The sequence below is a fragment of the Xyrauchen texanus genome, chromosome 7 (genome assembly GCF_025860055.1).
Source record: "Xyrauchen texanus isolate HMW12.3.18 chromosome 7, RBS_HiC_50CHRs, whole genome shotgun sequence".
NCBI classification, from domain to species: Eukaryota; Metazoa; Chordata; class Actinopteri; order Cypriniformes; family Catostomidae; genus Xyrauchen; species Xyrauchen texanus.
In genome coordinates, this window is record NC_068282.1 from 44,468,983 (window position 1) to 44,495,673 (window position 26,691).

General features: G+C 40.1%; 1 protein-coding gene across 1 annotated transcript in view; it reads left to right on the forward strand.

The window, feature by feature from the left end:
- Window positions 1-2,399: 2,399 nt before the first annotated feature.
- Window positions 2,400-26,691, forward strand: part of ccdc88aa (coiled-coil domain containing 88Aa) — a 52,385-nt gene continuing 28,093 nt past the window's right edge. The window contains 8 exon segments of the mRNA XM_052130611.1: window positions 2,400-2,923; window positions 4,352-4,379; window positions 4,382-4,451; window positions 5,915-6,017; window positions 11,825-11,894; window positions 12,815-12,873; window positions 13,034-13,117; window positions 25,771-25,911. Coding sequence (XP_051986571.1) covers window positions 2,864-2,923; window positions 4,352-4,379; window positions 4,382-4,451; window positions 5,915-6,017; window positions 11,825-11,894; window positions 12,815-12,873; window positions 13,034-13,117; window positions 25,771-25,911 — 615 coding nt within the window. The 5' untranslated portion in view covers window positions 2,400-2,863.

The following is a 26,691-nucleotide window of genomic DNA, read 5'->3' on the forward strand; positions in this document are numbered from 1 at the left end:
CTGTGGTGCTGTTGATTTTGGTCTGGTAATATGAAGTTTTTGCAGTTTTAACGTTATTTGAAAAAGTTGCGAGCAGAAGCTGATATTTACCTAGATCAGCTGGATCTTTAGATTTCCGCCATCTCCTCTCAGCTGCCCTGAGAACAGTCCGATGTTCACGAAGGATGTCAGACAGCCAGGGGCTGGGTGGTGTAGTCCGTGCTGGTCTAGAGGAGAGAGGACAGATGTTGTCTAGACAGGTTGTTAAAGTAGAGCTAAGTGTGTCTGTGGCAGTGTTCACATCAAGCATGGAAAATACATTTATTGTGGGAAGAGAGGCAGAGACATCAGTGGAAAGGCGAGAGGGTGAGAGGGAACGGAGGTTACGGCGAAAGGAAACCAAAGGTGGGGTCAGTTTTACAATGGATGGGAGAATCATGTTGAATTGAACAAAGTAGTGATCAGAAACATGTAAAGGTTTCTGTAAAGGTTTTCATGTAAAGGTTTCAACTGTACTGTTATCTTCCTTTTTGGACCTTATAAGTGTTGAACTGGATGCCTCAACTGAAAATTAAAAATAAAGGCTTAAAAATAAGTACATAATATTGGTCTTTTTTGCAACAAAAGTGATCGTATCGCTTTATAAGACATTAATTTAACCATTGGAGTCCTATGGATGACATTTATGCTGATAATCTGTGCTTTTTGGAGCATCAAAAGTTGTGTTACCATCCACATCCATTATAAGGACCTACTGAGCTGAGATATTTTTCTATTTTCTATTTTTCTTCAAATGTATTCTGTAGAAGAAAGGAAGTCAAACACATCTGGGATGGAGAGTAAATGATGAGAGAATTTTTGGGTGAACTATCCTGTAACGGACAAGGTCTCTATTTAAGAGAAAGGAGAAGGTGGGAACCAGCTGAACAGCAATACAAACTTTAATGACAGAACATAAGTCAAACATAAAATAAAAGTGCTTTGTGGAAAACAAAACAAAGACACACACACACAACACATGCATCTCTCTCTCTCTCTCCTTATCTCTCTCCCACTAGGCGTGCATCATCATGGCCTGGCCACGCCATCCTCCACCTCGAGATTCAGGCCAGGGAAACCTCTGGCCTGACCTATTCCCCCCTACCTTCCTGAAGGGGAGGTGTTGCCCTTTCGGCCGTCCTTCCTCCGGCCGGCCTTCCCTGGGGAAACCAAGAGAGAGATGATGGGAGGGAGAGGGAAGAAAGAAAGAGCGAGCAGGAGAGACAAAAAGAGAGAGAGAGAGGAGAGTGAGAGAAAAAATGTCTTGACGGCCTTATCTCTCTCCTGCTGATTAGACAACTCAGCACTAGGTGGTATACTGTAAATTCACTTAAAACAAACATAAACAGACACACATGCAATGCGGCCATGTGCATCTCTCTCTCTCAAACAAGTGTCTCCGGCCGCCCCTTATCTCGCTCTCCCGCTGATCAGCTGATTAAGCTTCAGCTGTGCTCCATCACGGCCCGAACACACCCTCCTCCTCATCACATATCCCTTTAAATATTTATATTTTTCTCAGCCACACATATCCTATCACTTCTGAACACACAGATTTAACCATTGGATTTGTATGGATTACTTTAAAGCTGCCTTTAAAAAATATGTGGAGCTTCAAAGGCCACCATTCACTTGCATTGTATGGACCTACAGTGCTGAATATTCTTCTAGAAATATTTATTTGTGTTCAGCAGAAGAAAGAAAGTCATACACCTCTTTGAATGCATGAGAGTGGTAAATGATGATACAATTTTCATTTTTGGGTGAACTATTTCTTTAACATTGTCGAGTCAAATCTCTGCAGCCCAGTGAAATTGTCAATTTTACCGCAAGGTGGCGCCAAAACACCGTTGTATACATAGCACAATTAAACCCAAACCAACTAGTCCTGAATTGTTGTTGTTGTTGTTGTTGTTGTTTTCACTTATAGTTTACTGTTAATGAATCTAAACAACATATATTAACTCAATTATCTCATAAACAAACAAATACTATCCAAGTGAGATAGTTTGTCCTTTAAAGCTATTTGAGACACCCTTCACAAAAACCTGAATTTACCTTCACTTACTGTATTAGGTAGCCTAACAACTGAAGTTATTATGTACCATCTTAATTTCTATTACGTGTTAAAGCATAGCCCATTGGAGATTATACTGAATTAGCCTGTTATGATATTTTAACCGCTGATTGGGGGTCGGCTGCCGTTGTTATGGTAACAGATTAAGGTCAGAGATGTGCTAAACTACATGGAATTAATGCTGTCCAGATTAGACGGATGCTGCTGAAATGCAGAATAACATGATAAAAACACACTAAAACTTTTTACAATTTAGGTTTTAATGTTAATTAGAATATATTTATTTATTTATTTATTTTATTTTCAAGAAGAACATGAAATCACCATGAATATCTCTCGGTTTAATTCCGCTATTAAAATATATGTTATTTTGTCTCTGGTCTTTATTTTTTAACTTCACACATGTACAATGTGTGACTGACGAATCTCCAGAAGTCAACACCCCTCGCGCGCACTGCAGTTCGGGTTAAAGGATGCGGCAGTCGGGATGGAATATTTAAACGGCAACAATCTGCGTTTATTTTCAAGTAAACAACCTACACCAGTGTTTTGACTAGCAGAGGAATGAGCTACATGAATACGAACTCGTGGGTCGCAGTGAATTGCAGATTTTCTCTTTTGTAAAATGATGCAGCTTCATTACTCATCCTCCTTTGGATCGGGTTGAAATAACAGTGATCGATTTACACTGCTTTATTATTCCTCTCTGGGGTTTCTTCTTTATCATAAAGTTTCATCTGAAAAGTTACTCTGATCGTGTAATATAATATGGAGGGCAGGATTCCAGTCGTATTAGAGCAGTTCATGAGCAGCCCTCTTGTCACTTGGGTGAGTTGCATTTTTCCTGTTTGATGTTGTTGCATGCAAAAGATTACACACAAAGTGTTTTAAATTTGCATATATATATATATATTTGCTCATATATATATTTGAGCTGGAATAGCAATTATCTGTAGTGGAAGATCATATTTAACTGTTTACATCATCTCATAAATTGACCATCATATAAACTTTTAAACAGTAATTCAGTGAATAGTAGGTATATTCTTAAAAATGAGTTTATATGCACATAAATTAATGTCTTGGCAAAACAAGACTTCTTCTCATGTTGACTCAATAGTGGGGCATTTTTACACAGTATGGGGTAAGTTGTCACAATGGACACATTGAAAAATATCAAACCATTGTTTTGGTTGCCTGTTTAAAATAAATTAATTTGGTAATTTGCAATCAATTAATTAAAACATAAATCTATAAAAACTGTGACACTTCCCCCCAATTGAAATTGCCCTGATCTGACATTTATGGAAAGTACCCTTGTTCTGAAAACACAGTTTAAACTTTTGTTTAAAATCTACTTATATTATATAGTGAAATCTTCCTTAAATCAAAATAAACAATTTGTATTCACACATTAGACTTATTGCTGTTTACTTTAATGGTCATGTGGTGTGTCAAATACATTTTTTGAAGTCAAAAAAGTCTCTAAATGATAGTTATATAGGTCATAAAGGTATGTACTGTATTAGAGGTAAACCGATTTTGCCGATACCGATAACTCGAACAGGCTGATAACCAATTAGTCGGCCGATAGTTTTTTAAAATCGATTTATAGAGTAAATAAAAACATTCTTATTCTTCCCTTACTATGACAGGCATAGACCCAAGTGTCTAAAATGAATAACATCACAGATGTAGTTTATTGTTGAACCACAATTCCAATAATAACCAGAAATGTTTTTTTTATTTGGTTCATAATATGGGACTATTAACTATAAACAAGCTGGAAACATATTGGTGAATCTTATTTTGAAATGACAGAGAATTTGCTCTGTTAAAAAAGCTCTATATTTAAGTAGGCTATTTACCAAATAAAGCTTTTTATAATCTATTCACCAGATGAAGGGTTTTGTATAGATGGATGGATGGATAGATGGATGGATGGATGGATGGATGGATGGACGGATGGACAGACGGATAAAAACTATCGGCAACTATCGGCATAGATTTTTGCTTATAACAGATAGTTCCAAAAAGCAACTATCAGCACTGATTAATCTGTAAAACCGATATATCGGTCTACCTCTATACAGTAAGCTATTACATAAACAGATGTCATAACAATGGCATGTCTAATAACTATGCACGTATTACACAGTTAAATAAACTGCTTCTATGGTGTAAAGCATGTCACACTGCAGGACACTGATGTCATTGCTCGACATGTCACCCCTACTGTATGTGTCTTTTCCAAAGGTTAAGACTTTTGGCCAACTAGGTGACAAAGAGGGAACATGGTCTCTGAATACACTGAATTAGTGGATGGCATATTCTTGAACAAGGTCATGAACCAAATGTAAGTACTGTATGTCAACATTCAAACATACACAGTTATATCCCAGCAGTCAACTAAACATTGTTGTGGTTTTTATTTATCTCTGCCTATTATTTTCCATACATTTTAAAGCCTGTTTGGGACATATTTACAACAGATTTACTTCTAGCACAATTTAGTTAAGATGACCCTTTTCTTCCAAAGTAGTTCAACACTCAGTTAATTGCCTTGCTCAAGGGCGTAATGTTAACTGGTTTTCTCCACACCCACCACCCTTTGGTCTCATTTGCTTTTAATATTGGGCAGTTGTTGCAGACGGCATGTGTTCCAGCTTTTAAATGACCCAGTCCATGCAGGAGCCTCAAAACACTGTATGCTTTGTCATAGGAATGAAGGAACACTTTGTAGACTGTGGCTGTTTTGAAGGACAAAAATCCATAGCAGTATTTAAATGTTAAAAAACCATCTACGCCAAGCAAGTGTTACATGTGCATATTGCATTGCCATTAGTCAATAAAGACTAGCCCTTGTATTTACAACAGCATACTAATGTACACTGCAAAAACAAAAATTAAGATATTCAAATGTTGTTAGATTTATGCTTACAAATACATGTAATTCCAGATATTCTCTGAAAAGAAGTCTTAATATCTTATGCAGTTTTGCATGTTTCTGAAGTAAATGCATCTAGTTTGAAGGATGTTTATATATCTTTTACTGGAAAACAAGACAAAAATTATTATTAAAAATAGCGGTATTGCAGTGTAAACTGTATAGTATGATGCTGGCCTCTGTAATCCCATGGATTGGGGGAGGCTCTTGGATTAAGGCTTGTTCTTAGACTTTTTTATGTGATGGTGGAATGAACCATCATGGGACAGTAGAGTTTTAGGTCACTATGTCAGCTTGAGACTTTGAGCTGCTGTATGAAGCAAAGCAGTGCTTCTCAACAGGACTGTCTGTTAGGGTCACAGACAGCAGGAAAAAGATTCTAAAAGCAAAAAATAAAATGCAACTAAACTTATTATCATGCATTGTTAGGATAGCAAAATGCATAGGCTTATTGACCTTTAAGAGGGAGTTGTTGGTTCCATGTGTTAGATTAGTAAATCATACTTCTATATCTACAAAACTGTCATTTTTTTCTTATTCAGTCTTACTCTTGTCAGTCTTGTTATCAATATTGCATCCACTGCATATACTTGCACCTCTGTTTGTAAATTTGGGTCCTCCAGGTGATCTAATGTGTTAAAGTCTCAAGGCTTGAATTTAACTGAATTCTGCTGCTTTTGCCTCTGAATGTTTGTGTGCCACAGCGCTGGGTAGTTCAGGAATGAAGTCATGTGGAAAAAAACAGAATGAATGAACATATTGTGTTTTGTTGCTATTATTAATTTTGCCCTTGTCCCAGGTTAATATACTAAACAGATTTTCAGGAACAAAATGTCCCTGCATTTATGTCTTATATACCTTTGTTTTCACAGAAATCCCAAAGTTACTGCTCAAGGTTTAAACAAAGTGAAAGGTGTTGGTCAAAAAGCTCAAAACCTGTCTGTTCTCATTTTCCACATCAAATCATACTACCAGGTAAGACATTGAGAGAAATGCAGGTCGTTTTTGGAGTATTTATTTAGAGGGTTACATGTAGGGTTGTGAAAGGGGTCATGACATGCTTATTTTGATTATTTTAATGTGTTCATTGGGGCTAACTTATACTGTAATATTAATAAAGTGTTTTGCACAAAAAACAGTCATATGTTTGTAAAACATGATCATTTTACACATTCAGCAGCATTTTAGTGCTGCATCTCCTTTAAGACTTGACAGTAAACGCCCACTGTGCTGACTGGCTCTCTGCTCTTTGACGGACCTGCTTTCTACTTGCAATCTCACTGTTGTTGAGGTGGTCAAATCACAATGTTGAGGAAGTAGAGAACAAGACGTTTTGGCAGCTTGGTTTCAACAAATGCTCTTTTTGCAGTTAGGAGGAATTCTTAAGTTCTGAATCTCAAATTATGTTTTTATAGTACAATGACCTCTTATATGTCAAAAGATCAAGGAGAACTTGATGTCCTCATATCATGACCCCTTTAAGGGAAATTTTATGTTTAGCAATAACATATAAAACTTCAAAGACAGACCTATAAACTATGAGATTAATTCATTGATGATATATGCTTCAGCAGAAACTATAAGTAACTGTGATTTTGAAATAATAAAAAAAAAGTGTTTTAATTGCTAAACTATTGAATTACTTTAGAACTGCACTACCCTTAATCCTGAAGAGAGATCGACCAATCAATGAAGTTCCTGATTCCATGGAATCGGGAATGCTTCGAACTGCGGATTGCTTAAAATCAATAGTTTTATGGTGTATTTGTGGTATGCTGTAGTTGTAATATTGTGTTTTCTAACTTGATTATGTTGTTTGTAACACTTCAGGGAATAAGTAGTTTGTTGCCTCATAAAATACATTATGTACACAGTCTTATACATTTGTCTTTTTTTCTGATTTTCAAATACTTTTTCAAATTTTCAAATCAAAAAGTTGATTTATAATCAGATTCATAACATCAAATACATTCCTGCTGCATGCATCAGTTCAAGGCCAAGTTCTGGTTTCCTATTCTAGATTCTGAACATTAACAATCAGGGGGGTCTCTGAATAAAGGAATAGGATCTAGAGTCATTGCCTAAATTTCCTACTACCCCCTGCCCCTCCACAAAGAGCCCACCCTGCATCCTGCACATCTGTCCCAGTGGAAATAGCCCCACCAACAGACCTACAAGCTCCTCTTATGGAGACTAGCCTAGATATCAGCCAGCCAAAGCCAACATCTGTGTAATCAGTAGCTAGGAAACAGCAATGGCCTAGAGCAAAGCAGGACAATGACCCATTTTATATCCTTTGAGACCTGTTTCTCTCTCAGTCTCTCATGCTGTTGGCTAAAGCGCACAGAGTAATGCAATTACCCTAAAAAAATGACTAGCCAAATGATGGATTTATATCCTGTTGCCTGCTTGTGACTGGTTTTTAACTGGTCAGTTAAGTTGTTGCATTGTGAAACGCTTGTTGACTTAAAACAGTTCACCAAAGAGTGACATTTTTGTCATTGAGTTTACATGCACAATCTTCTATAATGCCTAATAGTAATGTGCCGTTTGTGAACAAATCAATCTTTTTGAAAAAAATTTTTAAGTAAACGAATCGTTCTCATTCACCTCCATACACTGACATATCTTCCTTTCAAAACCAATGAGCTTTGCTGCTTTTCATGCCTGTAAATACTGACATTAGCAAGAGCCAATAGCAATCAAGTTCGGACTGTGAAGGAGCAAATGATAGTTTGAACCACTGAACGAATATGCCCCATTACTGAACCAGTTACTGTAACTTGTTGTTTTCAACAAATTGAATGTACTGGTACACTAATTCGCGAACTAAATGAATGACTCGGTCATCTTGTTTGTGAACGAGAATCTGCTAAGCGATCGTACGAGAGGAGGCTTACCATTCGTTCAGTTCGGCATGTGAGTCAATCGCGTTCAACAAGGAGAGAAAAAGACAAGTTTATAAACATAATCCCCAATTTATGAACGTGTAAAAATTACTTAAGACCATTAAGTTTAAATTACATGAATTACGAATGGAAATGTTTTGCTTTGGGGCGCAGTGTAAGGCATTTAGGCTTTTCTAGAACTTATTGGTCTTGGTAAAAATTAAACAAAGCATTTGACAAAACATAGGAAAAATAAGCCATATGTGGTGAAAACAGTAATGGTGTTTAAACTCTATTTTAAAAGTGTCTTCGTACATTTGTAGACATGCAAATTCTATTTGTGTTGCTTTGTCCTGCTTTTGAAGATTTATTTTAGTGCAAGCATTAGAGAGCATGCTGTGTGGTGCATACCACTGGTTTGACCCACTGAACGAATACATCCCTTCACTGGTCATTTGAGTCTGAACGAATTGAGACATCTCTTTTGTGAAAGAATTGAAATAATCCGTAAACGAGGATCTGCTGAAATAATCCATGAACGAGGATCTGCTGACTGGCTGAAAGAGAGGAGGAGCTGCAAATTGTTTGTTCATTTCGGCAGTCTCAGCAATCTCGTTAAACAAGAAAAGGGGCCTGAAGAATTATGAATAAAAGTATATGATGACCACAAATTACAAAAACATTTGGAATTTTGAAACACATTTTAATAAAGGATAATTAGACTTGTTCCGGTCATGAATATCTGTGCTTTTTGTTCAATATAAATACTCGTTCAAAACGTACAAGACAGTCATTTGCTGCCATGTACAGGCGCAAAGGTGTAATTTTCAGACATAATCAATGATCAATTTAGAATGAATCTTTTTGGAGTACAGATTCAAAAGACCTGAGTCACTGAAATGAATCAAAATAACCACCACTAATGGCTAATAATCCAGCATCATGAGAAGTCATGTAAACGCTTAAACGGTTTTCCTTTATTGGTGTTAAGTCATTAACAATTAAAAAATTGACAGATCATAGCACTTAGATCAGATCTTTTTTTTAATTGACTTAATTTCTCCCTTGAGTTTTGTTAGACTGAGGAAATTTAGAGGGGTTAATCATTGTTCTAGCTTATTCAGGGAAATTGAAAACGATCTTGCCCAAGCAGAATCTGCATTAACAAATTCAGATAAGGAAAATTGGCAGGCATAGTAAGCCCACCTGCATTTTTGACAATTTGTTTTAACATAACTTGCAAAAGGAACATCTGATATATAAGGAACTGTTCCAAAAGTGATAATACTAGTATTAATAGCACTGCAATGTTTCCCTTTTATTAACTGTGTTCGCTACATAGAATTATTATTCACACAACCATTGATCTTGCATTTTAAATAGCCAGACTGATCTCACTGTAAATTCACCGACAGTAGATTGAAAGTTCTGGTGCTGAAATTGGTCTGTGCTTACTGAAATTCAAATCAATGCCCCCAGAGGCCACACTGGAAGTGTTGTTGAACGAATGGGCATTTGTGAACTTCAGTTTCCAGGGGAAATAGCCACAGAGGATGGTGATTAGATATTTTTAGGTTCAAAATGCATAGATAGTCAGCATAAAAGTAATCAATTTTATCTCCAGCGGTGACATTAATGTCTTCTAAAGTGAATTTATCACTTTGTGTGCGAAAAAGAATGATATTTAAGCACTTATTAACTATAAAAGATCGCTTCCAGTAAGGCATTGAAGAATGGCTGAATATACGAGGGTTCCACTGATGAAAGTGCGTTGGCACATTCCTTCGACTCATTGGTTTTGTGTCTGTAACGTGTCAGTTCATGTGCCATTGTAAATTCGCCATTTGTCAACACCTGACTGGAATTGATCTTTTATAGTTAAAAAGTGCTTAAATATAATTATTTTTCACACACAAATTGATTGATTCACTTTAGAAGACATTAATGTCACCGCTGGAGACAGGATGGATTACTTTTATGCTGACTATCTGTGCTTTTTGGATTTAAAAATATCTAAACACCATCCTCTCCCAGTCTAAGGACCTTCTGAGCCAGGATATTTTTCTACAAATCTTCAAAAGGGTTTTGCAGAAGAAAGATGGCATGAGAGAGTAAATTATCAGTGAATTTTAATTTTTGGGTGAATTATCCCTTTAAAGTGGCCATTAGTCCTGTCGTACCCTACTTGATGAAATTTTATTGAGTACTGTGTAATCTAATATATCTTATATGCTTCTTGGAAAATAACAAGATTGCACAAGTTGGTGACCACAACATTTGAGTTCATTTAAAGTTCCACATCAAAGTTTAATAATTGGCTAGGTTTAAACCATCCCCTAAGGGGCTGCACACAAGTTTCCTGAACTCTTTGAGATATCTCTGAACCATAACCCTTGTCCCCAGTCCTGCCTATAATTTACAACTTAAAACGGTTGGTTGCAAAGATACTGATGTCAGCTGGGTCTGTTTTGCTCTTTAAAAAAACAGAGCTGCTGTTTTAAAGGTGCACTCTGTATTTTTTTGCTCATTAAAAAAGATTAACTCTTAAAGATATGAATTTTAATTTTGCAGTATAAGAAGGAAATCATGACCACTCACATGAAAATTAAGACTCAAGTCATATCAGTAACCTTATAAAAGCTGTTCTATTCTACATGGAGAGGGTCCGCACACGGTGGTTGCCATGTTAGAATCAAATGACCAGCCAAATACTACTCGCTAAATCTCATTAACCGTCCTATTATTTGACAATTTCACTCATTGGTTAACCCTGGGACCCGGGACCTCATTCCAACCCCTGTACCTCTTTCATTTTTTGGAGTTGTGCCCACACCGTTTTAGAATTCCTCAATGTATCGCTTATAAATAGTGTGACAAATTTTTTGTTTAAGTTTTTTGTTGGTTTTTTTTTTGCACTACCATTAACTATATTTTAACTATCTCTTATCTATTTAAGTTTACTATCCCATGATATCTATTTCTTTGTGTATTACAAGAGAAATTAGTACTATATTCATACAGATGCTATATATACTATATCACGTTGACTTTCTGTGCAACAATGAACTATCAACAACGGTGAATTATTAGTATTTTATATGTGCATACACATACATAATATAACATGTTATTTCTTACTCAAGGTGGCACTAATGTTTTCAGTGATTGATTTGATTTACATTTGCCATTGCTATTTGATGAAGAAACAACATCGAAGTAAACTATAGCAAGTTTAACGCTTGAAAAGTATGATATGACTATTGTCATTTGGGTGTAGCCTACTACTAAAATAATGTAAGTCGTGCTTCTATTTAGACTCAAGTGCCTGAGAAAATACTCATAGGATACACATACATTACACATGTGTAGATTATGTGTTATGTGTAGCTCAATACGTGTTTGACAGCCAGTTGCTTCGTGTGAAATTTCAGTGTGAAAATAACGAATCCTGTTCTAGATTTGTCCTGATTTGTTGTATTATCTCTTTAATTTATGAAAAATAAAACATCAAAATATATCAGAATATATATATATTTGATTGTTTTCTAATTGTCTTGAGAATATTTTTATATTTTTACACTATCTGGGCATTTTGTGTATCCATTTTTGATAGATATAAGTGTCTTTAAAGACCCGAATATGTGTGTGTTTTGGGAAATGACTATGAATTTAAGGGTTAAAGTAATCATGGCTGACTGTGAATACTAAATGTCTACAATAGCATCTGAAATTGAAATATATTGATTTTAAATGATGCTGCATCCAAGCCGCTAGGTTTCAGTGTCCAAGTCCAAGATAACAAAAAGACAAAAGTTACTGAGTGCACCTTTAAGGGCAAGATTCTGTGTATCTCATATCTCTGTGTATCTCATATCTCTTTTTTAACTAATTTAGGACACCCTGCATCAGCTGATCATGATGCCTCCTCCTAACGTGCTGCTGCTGGGCAGGAATCCCGTTTGTGGTATGTCAGTTCTTGGAAAACACAGATTCTGAGAAAGTGCAGAACGGTTCCATAGGGTTGAAACCAATGACACGTAAATGAACAATATGTATCAGGAACTCTAAGAGAAATTACAATGTACTGATTGACTTGCATGCTTTTGGAGCGTTTTTGTCAGACGAATTAATTTACATATTATTTTTGAGATTTATTTATTTATCTAATTTATTAAATACATATAATTATACATGTCATTATAATGCTATATTGTTTCAACAGTAGATGCAATTTATGTGCTTATATTTATTTACATTTTATTTTATAATCTTTTTTAACCACAAAAAATAATAAAATTTATTTATTTTTATTTAAATATATATATTTTTTTTTATTAATTTATACATTTTATACAAATAAAGTTGTACTATATATAAATAATATACATTTATGCGTAATTTAATAGAATATAATTTTTAAGCTTTATTCATTTATTTAATAGAATATATTAAATCTTATGTGTCTTTATAATAATAAAGTCTTTTTCCAGCTAAAACAGAAAATTCTGTATAATTAATTTATATTTATTGTTAAGCTTTATTTTTTCATTTATTAGATTATTTATATATGCAATTACAATACAATCACCTTTTTACAACAACAAAAAGAAACAAACAAAGAAAGTAGAGAAACAAAAATGCTATAAATATTTTTTTCAGGGATGCAGTATATGATTATTATTATTATTATTATTATTATTATTTTTACAGTTTATTTTAAATGAATTTGTCTTAATGATTTATCTCGTATATAAGAATCAGCTTTCTCTGGATTTTTTTGTAACTATTCAGGATGATTCAGGTTGATCTATGTGTAATTCCATTGCATTCCATTAAAAAGCATAGATTTTGGCTTTGTTGATGAGAAACCTACTTTGTTTCTAGAGGAAGGTCTAGAAGAAATGAGGAAGTTGCTGTTACTGTTGCTTGGATGTGCTGTGCAGGTGATATTTCTCAGTATTACACAATATTTAAAATTTTCACAACACTACGTGGACAATTTGAAGCAGAGATCTTGCCATCTTTGTTCAATTATCTCTTTACACAAACTAAATCAATAACTCAATAACTCATTTTGGCTCACTGTCTGTTACTGTTTTGCAGTGTGAAAAAAAAGAGGAATACATTGAGAAAATACAAAGTCTTGACTTTGACACAAAAGCAGCAATCGCAGCTCATATCCAAGAGGTATCTGAATATATATAAATATTACAATAATACATATTCATATCCCATTTTGATCTGTCGCAAGGGTTGATTTGATTTTGTCTGTCAAATATGACACAATATGTCTTATTATGCAATTATGATCAAGTGAACTTCATAGGAAGAATGTTATGGTTACTGTTGTAACCTCCATTCCCCAATGGAAGGAACGAGATGTTGTGTCGATTGTAGTGACACAAGGGGTCTCTTCTGAGAGCCTTGCGTAGCTCTGAACTTTAACTTGAGAAAAGGCCCATGTCAAGTTGGCAGACAGAATTTGCATGCCCCGCCCCTGGACATACGAGTATAAAGGGAGCGGGCCAGCGAATGCCAGACAGGTTTTCACTGAGGAGCCGAGAATACGGTTATGGCGCATTACAGTGGTAGGGATAGTGACGTGGCAAGGGGAACACAACGTCTCATTTCTTCCATCGGGGAACGGAGGTTACAACAGTAACCATGACATTCCCCTTCTGTCAGTCCCTCGACGTTGTGTCAATTGTAGTGACACAAGGGGTCCCACTTAAAAACGACATGCACTAACCCGTGTTACGTGGCTGCTTAGCCAGGTGCAAGCAGGCTGTTGCGTGCTAGAAGCAGCTGGGTCGGGTGCACGTAACCCTCCCCAACGCCCCCAATAAAAGGTGTCATATACCGCTCTTAGGTTCCCCGTTCCGTACGGAAACAGGCGACATGACTTGCATGGGAGCCAGCCGGCCAGCCGTGCCTTTTTTCGCTCTGTTTCTCGTCATAGAGTCAAAAAGCGGCTGGGGCTATCTTAACGCTATAGATGCATTGGGAAAGGCGTCCTTTCCCGTTCCTATTCTTTCAGGGGGAAAAGGCCCTGCGGAGACCACGACCTGCCCAAACTGGGGGAGGTAACTTGTGGCTAATAAACACAGGGGTTGTCAGGCCACCCATGGACATGGTGCGGTGGTAGATCCTGCCTGGCAAGGGAGGAGTTGCTACAGACACGGCGACTGGGGGACAATGAGGACTGCCCATGGGAGAGGCGGGTCCTGCCAGTGGGGACGAAAATACGTCACAGGTAATTGACTGAAGTGGGAACTATGCCTGTGGAGCCCAAGCCCAACACGGAGCACTCGACTCGTGGTGGGTCTGGTGGCGAATTCCTCCACTGAATCTGCGGCCAGTGGGCTAGGGAGGAAGAGCATCCAGGGAGCAAAAGCTTGTTGGCTCACCTGGGAATAAAGGAGCACTGGATCAGCTTGGTGAAGGGCACATGGTGCAAGCAGAACACCCAGTCGGTTGTTCCGTATTACCGAGTTCTACCGGCTCAGACCTGTCAAAACATGGGACGAGACCGACTCAACCCTGAGGTTGTAGAACCTAGCAAAGGTGTTGCCCAGCCCGCCGCTCTGCAGATGTCTGCTAAGGAGGTGCCGTGGGCCAGTGCCCACGAGGATGCCACACTTCTCGTAGAGTGTGCTCAAACCTACAAGGGGGGGCACGGCCTGGGTGTGATAGGCTAGGGAAATTGCGGCAACACCCCAGTGAGCTAACCTCTGTTTGGAGACGGCGTTCCCTTTCCGCTATCTGCCAAAGCAGACAAAGAGCTGCTCAGAGCATCTAAAGCCTTGCGTGCGGTCCATGTAGGTACGCAAAGCACGTGCCGGACACAGCAACGAAGAGGCTGGGTCTGCCTCCTCCCTGGGCAGCACTTGGAAGTTCACGACCTGGTCCCTGAAGGGGGTCATAGGAACCTTGGGCACGTAGCCCGGTTGTGGTCTTAGGATGAAGTGAGCATCAGCCAGACCGAACTCCAGGCAAGTGTTGCTGACAGAGAACACTTGCAGGTCCCCAACCCTCTTGATGGAAGCGAGCGTGGTCAGGAGGGCTGTCTTCAAGGAGAAGGCTTTGAGCTCAACTGACTCAAGCAGCTTGAAAGGGAGGTCTCTGAAAGCCTGAGAGGACCACTGAGAGAACCCAGGAGGGTGTAAGGCAGGTGCCAGTGAGTCTGGGCTACTCCTCGAGAAAACAAAAGGCTCTCATGAGAATTAACATCTGAACTCTCTCTCGCAGATGTAACAGCAACATCCGAGATGCAACATACTGTGCAGCTAACACCTCCCTTCTAAAGTATCTTCATCTTACTCCTCCTCCTCACTTAAAGCTCACTAAAAACCTATGCAATGTGAAGTGTGTACAAAAAGTAACTATAACATGTTTGGTATCATTTAAAGTCTCTCAGTGCGCCTGGTAAACTGGTCTCATCCTCCCAGCCATAATGAAAAGCTAAAAGAAGTTATAAAATATGTGAAATGTGGTGTGCCCTCCCCCAGATCCTCCATACCTCCTGTATGTTAATCTACAGGAACCCCCTCAACAGGGGACCAAAATCTAATTATAATGACAGACACCACCATTTGGTAAGCATGTTGAATTATCTGGGTATTTAAGGAGAGGCCACACATTGCTCAGGGCTCTCTGTAATCAGACGATCCCAAACAGTTTACTGTTTGTAGTTTATTTCAGGTGATTGCAATTCGTATTTCTTATGTTTTGATAAAATGTCTAACTTTGACTTATCAATGTCTAATTGGAATTGATGAATTGATTATGTTACCTGGTCAATAAATTGTCAACATTTGATTTTATTCTGACTGACTCTGACATTGTGTTTCCCAAACAGATTAAACGATTCGTATGTTACCGCAAGTCTGCGTCAGATTAGTGACGACTAATATTTGGCATCGATTCAAGTGTACTTGGTTTGCAAAGACAAAAAGGGAATTTCCGTTTAGAACAGCAAACGCTGCTTGATCAATCTAAATCTGGGTGTCTTACCTCTGTTTTAATTTGATGTTTCTCCAGATAAGTGTACGTGGGAAACCACGCATGGCCAATCCAAAGCTATTATAAGAGAAGTTATGTTGGTCAACTTACATCTATAATAGTGGCCGTGACCTCTACTGAAGAAAACGTTAAGTTACATTCAAGTGTGTGCAATTCCATGGGGCTATACTGAAGTATCTTTGATTGTGTATACGTGAACGTGACCGATCTCAGGTATATAGCAATTACCTCTGTTTGATGATCCAATACTGACCGCTTGTGATCGTGAGACCCGCGGTGTAGAGAAAACACGCGAGGACCTCAAAGCGACATAGTTTCTTAATCTAAACGGGTAAAGTATAATTAAAGAGTTAAAGGAATAATCAAACATTCGCTCACTTTTAATGATACTCAGATATCATTAAAAACCTTTTTCATTTATGGAGTCAGATGAAATAACGAGATAATACATAAGAGAAAATGTATTTCATTTAATATTGTTGTGTTGCGTACAAGAAAGACTGTAACGCGCAGAGACCTTCACCCGTATTATTGGAGACCGTCATTGGACCGATAAACGGGCTTACAAAGTGGTGACAGCCCTTCCGTGATCTCGCAACCAGACGAGCAACGTCTTTCCAGCGCAACATTCAACTTGATCCCTGCCCGGGACATGAGGTTTGACCTTCTCACCTATCTCCAGCTGCTGTGGTAAGTCAATCTTTATTTGCCTTTAAGAAGTGTTGAGGGGGAGATTGTTTACACCTCACATCTATTAAGACCGGAACCGAAAACTCCGTTGGGCATAAGAATTAGACTGGAAACATGTCTTTCCAGGGAAAGCACAGCAGCGGTATAGACGGGGAAATTATGGATATTTTAGGTGTGCAATTAAAAAACCTCCTTGTTCGGTTAAGCGACAAGGGACTAAAATTAAAGTGGAGCAACAACGAATTAATATCCTGGTATTCTGCTGAGGGTGCGAAATTGAAATCAAAATCAAAATACAATAACATTCCCGCTGCAATTGTTTATTTGCTTCGTCGTAACGACCTCGAGACCATAACCGAGAACGAACGAACAATAGCAGATATCAAAGAAATCGAAAGATTGCGATCTGACGAATTGCAAAAGTTAAGAGCACAAGTCGAAGCCTTCACGTACGAGCAACAGGGGTGGGCTAGACAACGCGAAGAAATGGCAAAAACAATTGATCAAATTCAAAGAAAACTTAAAACCGGCAGGAATTACATATCTGCTCTCGAAGATTGCTGCGATAAATCCGGGTTTCCAGTAGCTGCAGTTAAACGAGCAGCACTGGATAAAACCTTTGAGCTAGAGACTCAAAATGATGATGACAATGCCGCGTTAGGAGACACTCGTAACCGAGCTCTTGTGAACCTGCGGCCTGAAGAACCAAACCTGCGAAGCCCAGTAAACACTCGAACAAAATCTAATGACTTGCCAAAGAAATCAGTTAATGTCGCTGTGCTTAAAACCATGACGCACGCGGATGATGAAATCACAACAATCAGCCGCCCGTTAACATGCGAAGAATGCTCTAGACATAAACAAGTCGTAGGAATTATGCCGAGAAAAGGGCCGTTTCAACCCTACTGGGAAGCATTGATGTTACAGGCCACGGTGTACAAATTAGAAACTAGAGATGTTTGGCAAATAGCTCTCTTCACAATTCCTGAGGAGCTCAGACCAAAACTAACCACAGAGATGAAATCTGGCAACATTATGAACCGAGACAATAACGAAACCGACGAAATGATCTACGAGCGTCTAAAACAGGCATTATTAGACATGAGGGACCGACACATGCAGATTGGAGAAAAATATTTGAAATCAAACAAGCCAGTAATGAGTCATTTGAAACGTATGCAGAACGGTTATGGGTAACATACAAAGAACACTCAGGCCTAGAAAATGCAAACCGTGACCATGACGCATTACTACAGCTTGTTAAGAAAAATGCCAGCATCCCAGTTCAAACGGCTTTATCCAATGGTGTCGACCCGGCCGAACACACGTTCAGATCAATAGTAGACTGGGGTTCAAGAATAGAAAGCAGGTGGAGATCAAAACCCCGTAGTGTTGCGTCTGCAAAATGGTTAACAGAAGGGAAAGGCCCAGAGAAACTTAACCAAAGATCTCAGAGCAAAATGCAATGCCATTATTGCAAAAAGTGTAACCATCTCATAAGAGATTGCCAAAAAGAGAAAGAGATTTGAGAAAACAAGCAAAACATTGCCAAAAAACGCCCTATAGCGACCTGTTGAAACTATTCACAAATTTCTTCACAGAGTTTAAAAAACAAAACTGCCAAAAGGGCGTGGCCCACAACGCAAACGGAATAATGGAAAATACCATCACCAATATGGATATGTGGCCTCCATCCCCATAAGGAGATGAATGGCAGCCTGACAGGCTGATTGTTCCTGCTGAGAGTGCGGTTCAGACTATTCCTATTAACTCAAAACAGTACCAACAAGAACTGTGGAGCTCTGATGGAGAGCTGACACCGCACCTGCAGCAGGACCAACTAGTCAAGGTCACTGAAGGCATGATTTATGACGATAAATACATCGTTCCAGAAGCCCTCCAGAAACCAGTGATAAAATCAGTTTAATTTATACTATTTTAATATAATATAGTTGTATTATAATCACATTATAATATGCATTATATTATAATGGCCATGCATGGCCACAGACGGGGAAAGGTTATGCATGGCATTGCAGATGTATATTAGACATGTATATTTGTAGTGACACTGCAAACCGAACAACCTTACCGGCCCTGAAAATTCTTGTGATTTGAATTTCATTGGTTCTCTTCTCAGTGCCAAGAGGGAGGAGTATCACGGTCGTTGTTTGCTGTGCACCAATGCAGTGGCACATGATAATGAACCAAATCATCTCTCGCTGAGAAGCACCAATTGAATTTAAAATCTGATCAGGGGAACCATTCCACTGGATAGACAATGAAAAAATTTGTGTAAAATGCTAAACATCAGGCAAAATTTCATAACCCTAACGGACCACCGAGATCATAGGTCATAGATGATCAAACGTGTGAATAGCATCCTTAAAAAATGCTAAGCAGAAGAAACATCACCAAAATGTGAATTGATTCTTTGACCACAGAGCTGTGTTGGGAGCAATAAAACAAAGCTCAGAAAGTTCCCCAGCAGAACTGGGGCTTATATTGCTCACAACAGCAGACTGTACAGACTCAACTGTGAGAACAGCTTAAGGTGCTTCACACTCCAAACTGCACTAAAATATCAGCAGTAATTCAGATCTCACCAAAGATGCTCAGTCTAATTTGATCTTTGAAATAAAATTTGCATTGGACATTGCAATGGTACATGTTTCTCCCCTGATGGCACAAACCATACATTATGAGACTAAAGCTGTCTGTAACAGTTTGGCTTTGACCATCGGAGGAAAATAAAGTACCACATGTCTAAATGCAAATTAATTAAAGGTTCAACATTAACTGTTTTCTCTTTCTGTAGTTGTTCATATTTCAGGTTACAATGTCGTGAGGGACAGATGAAAAAGAATTCTGATCCCCGGCCTCAAGCCAGGACATCAATTTGGCCATGCTGGAGATGGGTGCGAAAGCAAATCTAACAGGCCATTCACACCTCACAGCTCCACAAAAACAAAAATATCTGTACGGCCTCCCGGTTTAGCACCGGAACCAAAAATTATACAACACCAATTGCTCTAGATCAGGTTCCACCCATCTCCTAAACATACAGAGCACCCACTTTTATTACGACACATCATGGAACAAAATAATGGCCAAGATTCTGAAGATACTAATCCACTGAAGATCTGGCCCGCCTCTCACATACACATAGCCTCTCACACATAGGATATTACAAACCTGTTTCCATAAAACAGGCACTATTTACAACTTTCCTTTAAATACTGTAATATACATGGGACACGTGCATGGCTACAGTCACACATCGATGATTTAATTACTAATTGCAAGCAACAAAATTTCAACATTTCCACGTACGTATAAATCAAACCAATTGATTGTTGTTGGAATGGTTGCAAACCAGAGGGCCCCTGGTTTCCAACGCATTGCTAATAACAATATAAAAATAAAATAAGTTGACGATATGAAATGCAGAGGCTTCTATCGATCCACTTCACATTTTGAAAATAGACATGTATCATCGATTGTGACTTAGCCACCAAATCACACACATTAGATCATTTTGAATTAACACTGTTATTATTATTATATATGTCTGTAACTGTGATTCTAAAATCATAGAATTAGTATTATAACTATATGTTTATTGATGCCTGCCACTGATGGAAATACTAGTTATACTGACTTTGTGGTATGTTTCCTTTAATTTAGTATCCACTGTAATATGGTATATTGATGATACATGTTCTAATTGCCTTGAGCTCTGTGCCACCTTTCCTTTAATTAATTCAGATTAATTAGTCCCCTTTGCATTTTTAAATACACACTTGAGACCTGGATTACCACTCGCACTGGTGACATTGATTCATTGTTTGTCTTTTCATCATGTATTACTCAACCTTTTATTGTGTCAGTTAAGTTCTTCAGAGTTTCATCTTTACATGGTCATTTAAGAAGCTGTTCAGGTGTATATGCATTGCCAGGGAGAACTCCTTCACCTAATTGAGGTCTGCCCAGAAGACCACCAATGGAGGTGGCAGAGAATTCTTCAAAGAGTCAGATCATCATTAAAGGTACAACCAGAAGCAGATGTTTCTCCATGATGGAATGACATGTCCACTGAACAAGCCACAAATGCCTTGATGGACTCTATGAACTGAACACATGTGCTAACCTCAACCAGACACAGTGTTGCGACTTCAGATGCATCATCAGGTCTATCAACAGACATGGCACTTGCTCTCAGCCCCTTACAGCTGCCCACCTTACAAAGACTGAAGTGACACCGCAGGAAACCCTGTGTGTGGCCCACGGTGCCAAACGGGAAAAACTGTAAGGCAGGTGCCAGTGAGTCTGGGCTACTCCTCGAGAAAACAAAAGGCTCTCATGAGAATTAACATCTGAACTCTCTCTCGCAGATGTAACAGCAACATCCGAGATGCAACATACTGTGCAGCTAACACCTCCCTTCTAAAGTATCTTCATCTTACTCCTCCTCCTCACTTAAAGCTCACTAAAAACCTATGCAATGTGAAGTGTGTACAAAAAGTAACTATAACATGTTTGGTATCATTTAAAGTCTCTCAGTGCGCCTGGTAAACTGGTCTCATCCTCCCAGCCATAATGAAAAGCTAAAAGAAGTTATAAAATATGTGAAATGTGGTGTGCCCCTTAAAGGTGTGCCCTCCCCAGATCCTCCATACCTCCTGTATGTTAATCTACAGGAACCCCCTCAACAGGGGACCAAAATCTAATTATAATGACAGACACCACCATTTGGTAAGCATGTTGAATTATCTGGGTATTTAAGGAGAGGCCACACATTGCTCAGGGCTCTCTGTAATCAGACGATCCCAAACAGTTTACTGTTTGTAGTTTATTTCAGGTGATTGCAATTCGTATTTCTTATGTTTTGATAAAATGTCTAACTTTGACTTATCAATGTCTAATTGGAATTGATGAATTGATTATGTTACCTGGTCAATAAATTGTCAACATTTGATTTTATTCTGACTGACTCTGACATTGTGTTTCCCAAACAGATTAAACGATTCAGTATGTTACCGCAAGTCTGCGTCAGATTAGTGACGACTAATATTTGGCATCGATTCAAGTGTACTTGGTTTGCAAAGACAAAAGGGAATTTCCGTTTAGAACAGCAAACGCTGCTTGATCAATCTAAATCTGGGTGTCTTACCTCTGTTTTAATTTGATGTTTCTCCAGATAAGTGTACGTGGGAAACCACGCATGGCCAATCCAAAGCTATTATAAGAGAAGTTATGTTGGTCAACTTACATCTATAATAGTGGCCGTGACCTCTACTGAAGAAAACGTTAAGTTACATTCAAGTGTGTGCAATTCCATGGGGCTATACTGAAGTATCTTTGATTGTGTATACGTGAACGTGACCGATCTCAGGTATATAGCAATTACCTCTGTTTGATGATCCAATACTGACCGCTTGTGATCGTGAGACCCGCGGTGTAGAGAAAAACACGCGAGGACCTCAAAGCGACATAGTTTCTTAATCTAAACGGGTAAAATATAATTAAAGAGTTAAAGGAATAATCAAACATTCGCTCACTTTTAATGATACTCAGATATCATTAAAAACCTTTTTCATTTATGGAGTCAGATGAAATAACGAGATAATACATAAGAGAAAATGTATTTCATTTAATATTGTTGTGTTGCGTACAAGAAAGACTGTAACGCGCAGAGACCTTCACCCGTATTATTGGAGACCGTCATTGGACCGATAAACGGGCTTACAAGGGGAACAGGCTTGGCCGGGAAGGGTTTAACCTCCGGGCGCCTCTAAGGAACCTGATAATCAAGTTGTGCTTACCTAGGGACTTGCCGTCTACTGCGTCGTGGTGGGCTGCGATGGCATCGACATACACCTTCAAGGTGGAGGGGGACAGCCTCCCCTCCAGCCTTTCCTGCAGGAATGAAAGTACTGACTGAACTGCGCATCTCTGCGGGTCTTCAGATCTGGAAGAACACCAATTTGTGAACAGACGCCACTTGAGGGCGTAAAGTTGCCTGGTAGAGGGAGCTCTGGCTTGGTTGATCGTGTCCACAACTGCAGGTGGTAGACTGCTTAAGTCAGAAGTGGAGATTCCAGAGGTCTGGACACGGGTGCCAGAGGGTGCCCCATCCCTGAGAAAGAAGGTCCTTCCTCAGGGGGATTTACCAGGGAAGGGCTGTCGCGAGGAGCATGAGATCCGAGAACCAGGTCCGGGTGGGCCAATAAGGAGCCACCAAGGTGACCTGTTCCTCGTCCTCCCTGACCTTGCGCAGCACAAGTGCAAGAAGGCTCACTGGGGGAAATGCGTACTTGCGCAGCCCCCGGGGCCAGCTGTGTGCCAGCACATCTGTGCCAAGAGTGGCCTCCATTAGGGAGTACCAGAGCGGGCATTGGGAGTTGTCTTGAGAGGCAAAGAGGTCTATCTGTGCCCTGCCGAAACGGCCCCAAATCAGCTGGACCACCTTGGGGTGGAGCCTGCACTCTCCGCTGAGCGAGACCTATCGCGATAGTGCGTCCTCTGGAACTGTTTGAGAGGAACTGCTGTGCTTGAAGCGCGCAAGGCACATAAACACTGACTGCGCGTGCTCTGTCATGAGGCGCGCTGACATTGAGACCGAGTCTAACTCCAAACTGAGAAAGGAAATGCTCGGAACTGAAGAAAGCTTGCTCTTTTCCCAGTTGACCTGAGGTGCACGAACACCTGGTCCCTGTGGGCGCATAGTAACTCTCTCGTGTGCTAGGATGAGCCAATCGTCAAGGTAATTGAGTATGTGGATGCCCCTTTCCCGCAGTGGGGCAAGGGCTGCCTCTGCGACCTTGGTGAAGATGCGAGGGGACAGGGACAGGTCGAAGGGTAGGAGCTTATACTGATATGCCTGGCCATCGAACGGGAACCGCAAGAAGGGTCGGTGTCGAGGCAGAATCGAGACGTGGAAGTACGTGTCTTTCAGGTCTACCGCCGCAAACCGATCTTGATGTCGAACGCAGGTTAAAATTTGCCTCTGCATGAGCATTTTGAACGGGAGTCTGTGTAAAGTCTGGTTGAGAACTCGCAAGTCCAAGATTGGCCGCAACCCACCACCTTTTTTGGGTACGATGAAGTAAGGACTGTAGAAACCCTTTTTCATCTCGGCTGGAGGGACAGGCTCTATCACGTCCTTGAGTAGCAGAGTGGCAATCTCTGCTCGTAAGGTGCTGGCATTTTCGCCGCGCAACGGAGTGGAGCGAATACCGCTGAAACGAGGCGGGAGCCTGGCGAATTGAATCGCGTAGCCGAGTCGGATGGTCCTGGCCAGCCAAAGCGACTGGCTGGGAAGCGCAAGCCATACATCTAAGCACCATGCGAGGGGCACTAATCTGACAATCGTTTTGGATGTACCGGGTGGGGCCTCGCGGCGGGGGGAGCGGGAAATTGTACATCGGGAGGCAAATATGCATCCCGAGGCTTGAATGCTGAGAAAAAGCTCAAAGCACTTACCTTGCTCCGCGCACCCGGCAGGGTGGGTTGTAGACATAGTAGGGGGTCCTGTAGGGATGTCCTTGAGACTCGTCAGCGCTGGCCTGCTGGGGCTGGGCAGTCGTGGGTCCGGAGCCAGGACTGCAAGGTTTTGGTGCTGGGGTGCCGTGAGAACGGCGCGCGCTGGTCTGATGACCCAGGAAGTGAGTTTATTTAAAATTTGGGTACCGCAGCCCAAAGGGGTAATGAAAAAGGGAGTACTGAGGACACTCATCCCGGCCCTCCACCAGGGGACGGAGTGGTCTTGCTACCATCTCCGGAGCAAACGTCTGGCTTCCTGGGTACGCCGTCTCAGGAGCGTTTAGGGGCTTTACGGGCCCTAGAAGAGGTCCTGGAGACGGGGGGTGTACACCGCATGCGGGGCGCTCGGGTTGAAGCGGAGCTGCCGGTTGTTTCTTTGCAGGGTGATGCCCGCGACGAGCAGACGGGGGCGGCCTGCGCTGCGAGAGCGCAGCATGATGTGTTAGATGGCCTCCGTCTGTTTCTTCACCGCTGAAAACTGCTGGGTGAAGTCGTCGGTGGTGTCGCTGAAGAGACCGAACTTGGAGACGGGGGCATTGAGTAAGCGGGCTTTGTCAACGTCGTGCATCTCGACCAAGTTCAGCCACAGGTGCCGTTCCTGGACCACCTCGAGTGCTTGCGCGGTGACCTTCGTAGCCCTGAGTGCGAGGTCGGTGGCAGAGCGCAGTTCCTGCAGCACGTCGGGATTGGGACTACCCTAGTGCAGTTCTTTGAGTGCCCTGGCTTGGTGTACCTGCAGGAGAGCCATGGCATGCAAGGCGGAGGCGGCCTGTCCAATGGCTTTCGCTGTAGGCTTTCGCTGTCAGTGACAACATTGTCCTACAGGTCTTGGAGGGGAGTACCGGAAGAGATACCGGCCACATCCAGGAACTACACAGCGGCAGAAGGGCATCTTTAGAAAGACACATCCTGAAAAGGATGTTCAATGCCCGCTTGTGTTATTGCTCTTTACCAGAAAACAAACTCTTTTAGAGGAAAATAAACTCTTTCAGATAAGTCAACTCTTTTATGAGAGAAGCGCTGTCAAAGCGCCCAGGGGCAGAGACTGCACAACCTGCAGAGGGGAGAAAGCCACTGGAATGTGACTTCAGATCCAACAGAAAGCTCTCTTGCAGAGGTGGGTGAAACAGTCATGACACACAGCTCGCTGATCACACAACCATTCGGCTCTGAAGAAAAAATCTGTCTGGCATTCGCTCACCCGCTCCCTTTATACCCGAATGTCCGGGGGCGGAGCATGCAAATTCTGTCTACCAACTTGACATTGGCCTTTTCTCAAGTTCAAGTTCAGAGGTACGCGAGGCTCTCAGAAGAGACCCCTTGTGTCACTACAATCGACACAATGTCGAGTGAGTGACAGAAGGGGAACTTATTAACCACACATCATATCTGCCTGAACGCACCCACCAACAGACACACCATGTGTCTTAATATCATAACAGGATAATAAATTAGAGGCCCTTTTTTGTTTTCTGATTGTGAACAACTGTTCTTAGCAGGAGCTGTTTTGTTTAAAACAATACGGTTTTAGAGACCACAAAATGCCAAATAAGTCATTGTTTTGTGTAAATGCTTCACTCTAGGTGACTCACTGTCAGGACAGTGTGTTTGATCTGCAATGGTTGGAAACAGAGGGTCTGTGTCCAGATGAATGGGAAAACATCTGCAGAAGTATGACAATCAATCTCAAAATACTAGTGGACCAGAGAGACCGGCAATTTGAGGTATCTTCAAAAGTTTAATGAGATTTTCAGTTAATGGTCTCTGAAGGGATAGTTAACTTTTCTCCTTTGCTGTCTTGTCCTAGTATTTAATTCAGGAATTTGGAATTTTGTTACTTTTATGACTACATTCTAACCAAAAGATTAGAATAATATTGCTTCACACATCATTTTATCTTATCCAAACTAATGTTTGGACTTTCATAATGCCTTTTTGGTGGAGTCAAAGCAGTTTAACTCTTGGATGGACTCACGGATCAATTTGACCCATTTGAACTTTTAATACTAATTTACATAAACTAAACTTTAAGTTTTCCGCCTGAAATTTCATGACATCCTCCACATAGGTGATCTGAACCAGGCAATATATTTTTTTTAATGTCATGTATTTATAAACAAACCTACTTTGTACCTCTAGGTCAATTTGACCGGGTTCATATAAAAACGGGTAAAACGAGAAAGTATTTAATTCAGGAATTTGGAATTTTGTTACTTTTATGTGCACATTTTAACAAAAAGATTAGAATAATATTGCTTCACACATAATTTTGTCTTATCCAAACTAATGTTTGGACTTTCATAATGCATAACTGTTAATTTAGTGTTCATTAAAATGTTTGACATGTTCAAATGAGATATAAAAACAAATAAACACCTGTTTGAAAAAAATTATTAAATTCAAATTCAAAATATTAGTTATTTGATTATTTTGTTTACATTATATAATAATCAAAATAATATAATGTCTGCTCAGAGCACTGCTTCTGTAAGCCACAAGTAGCC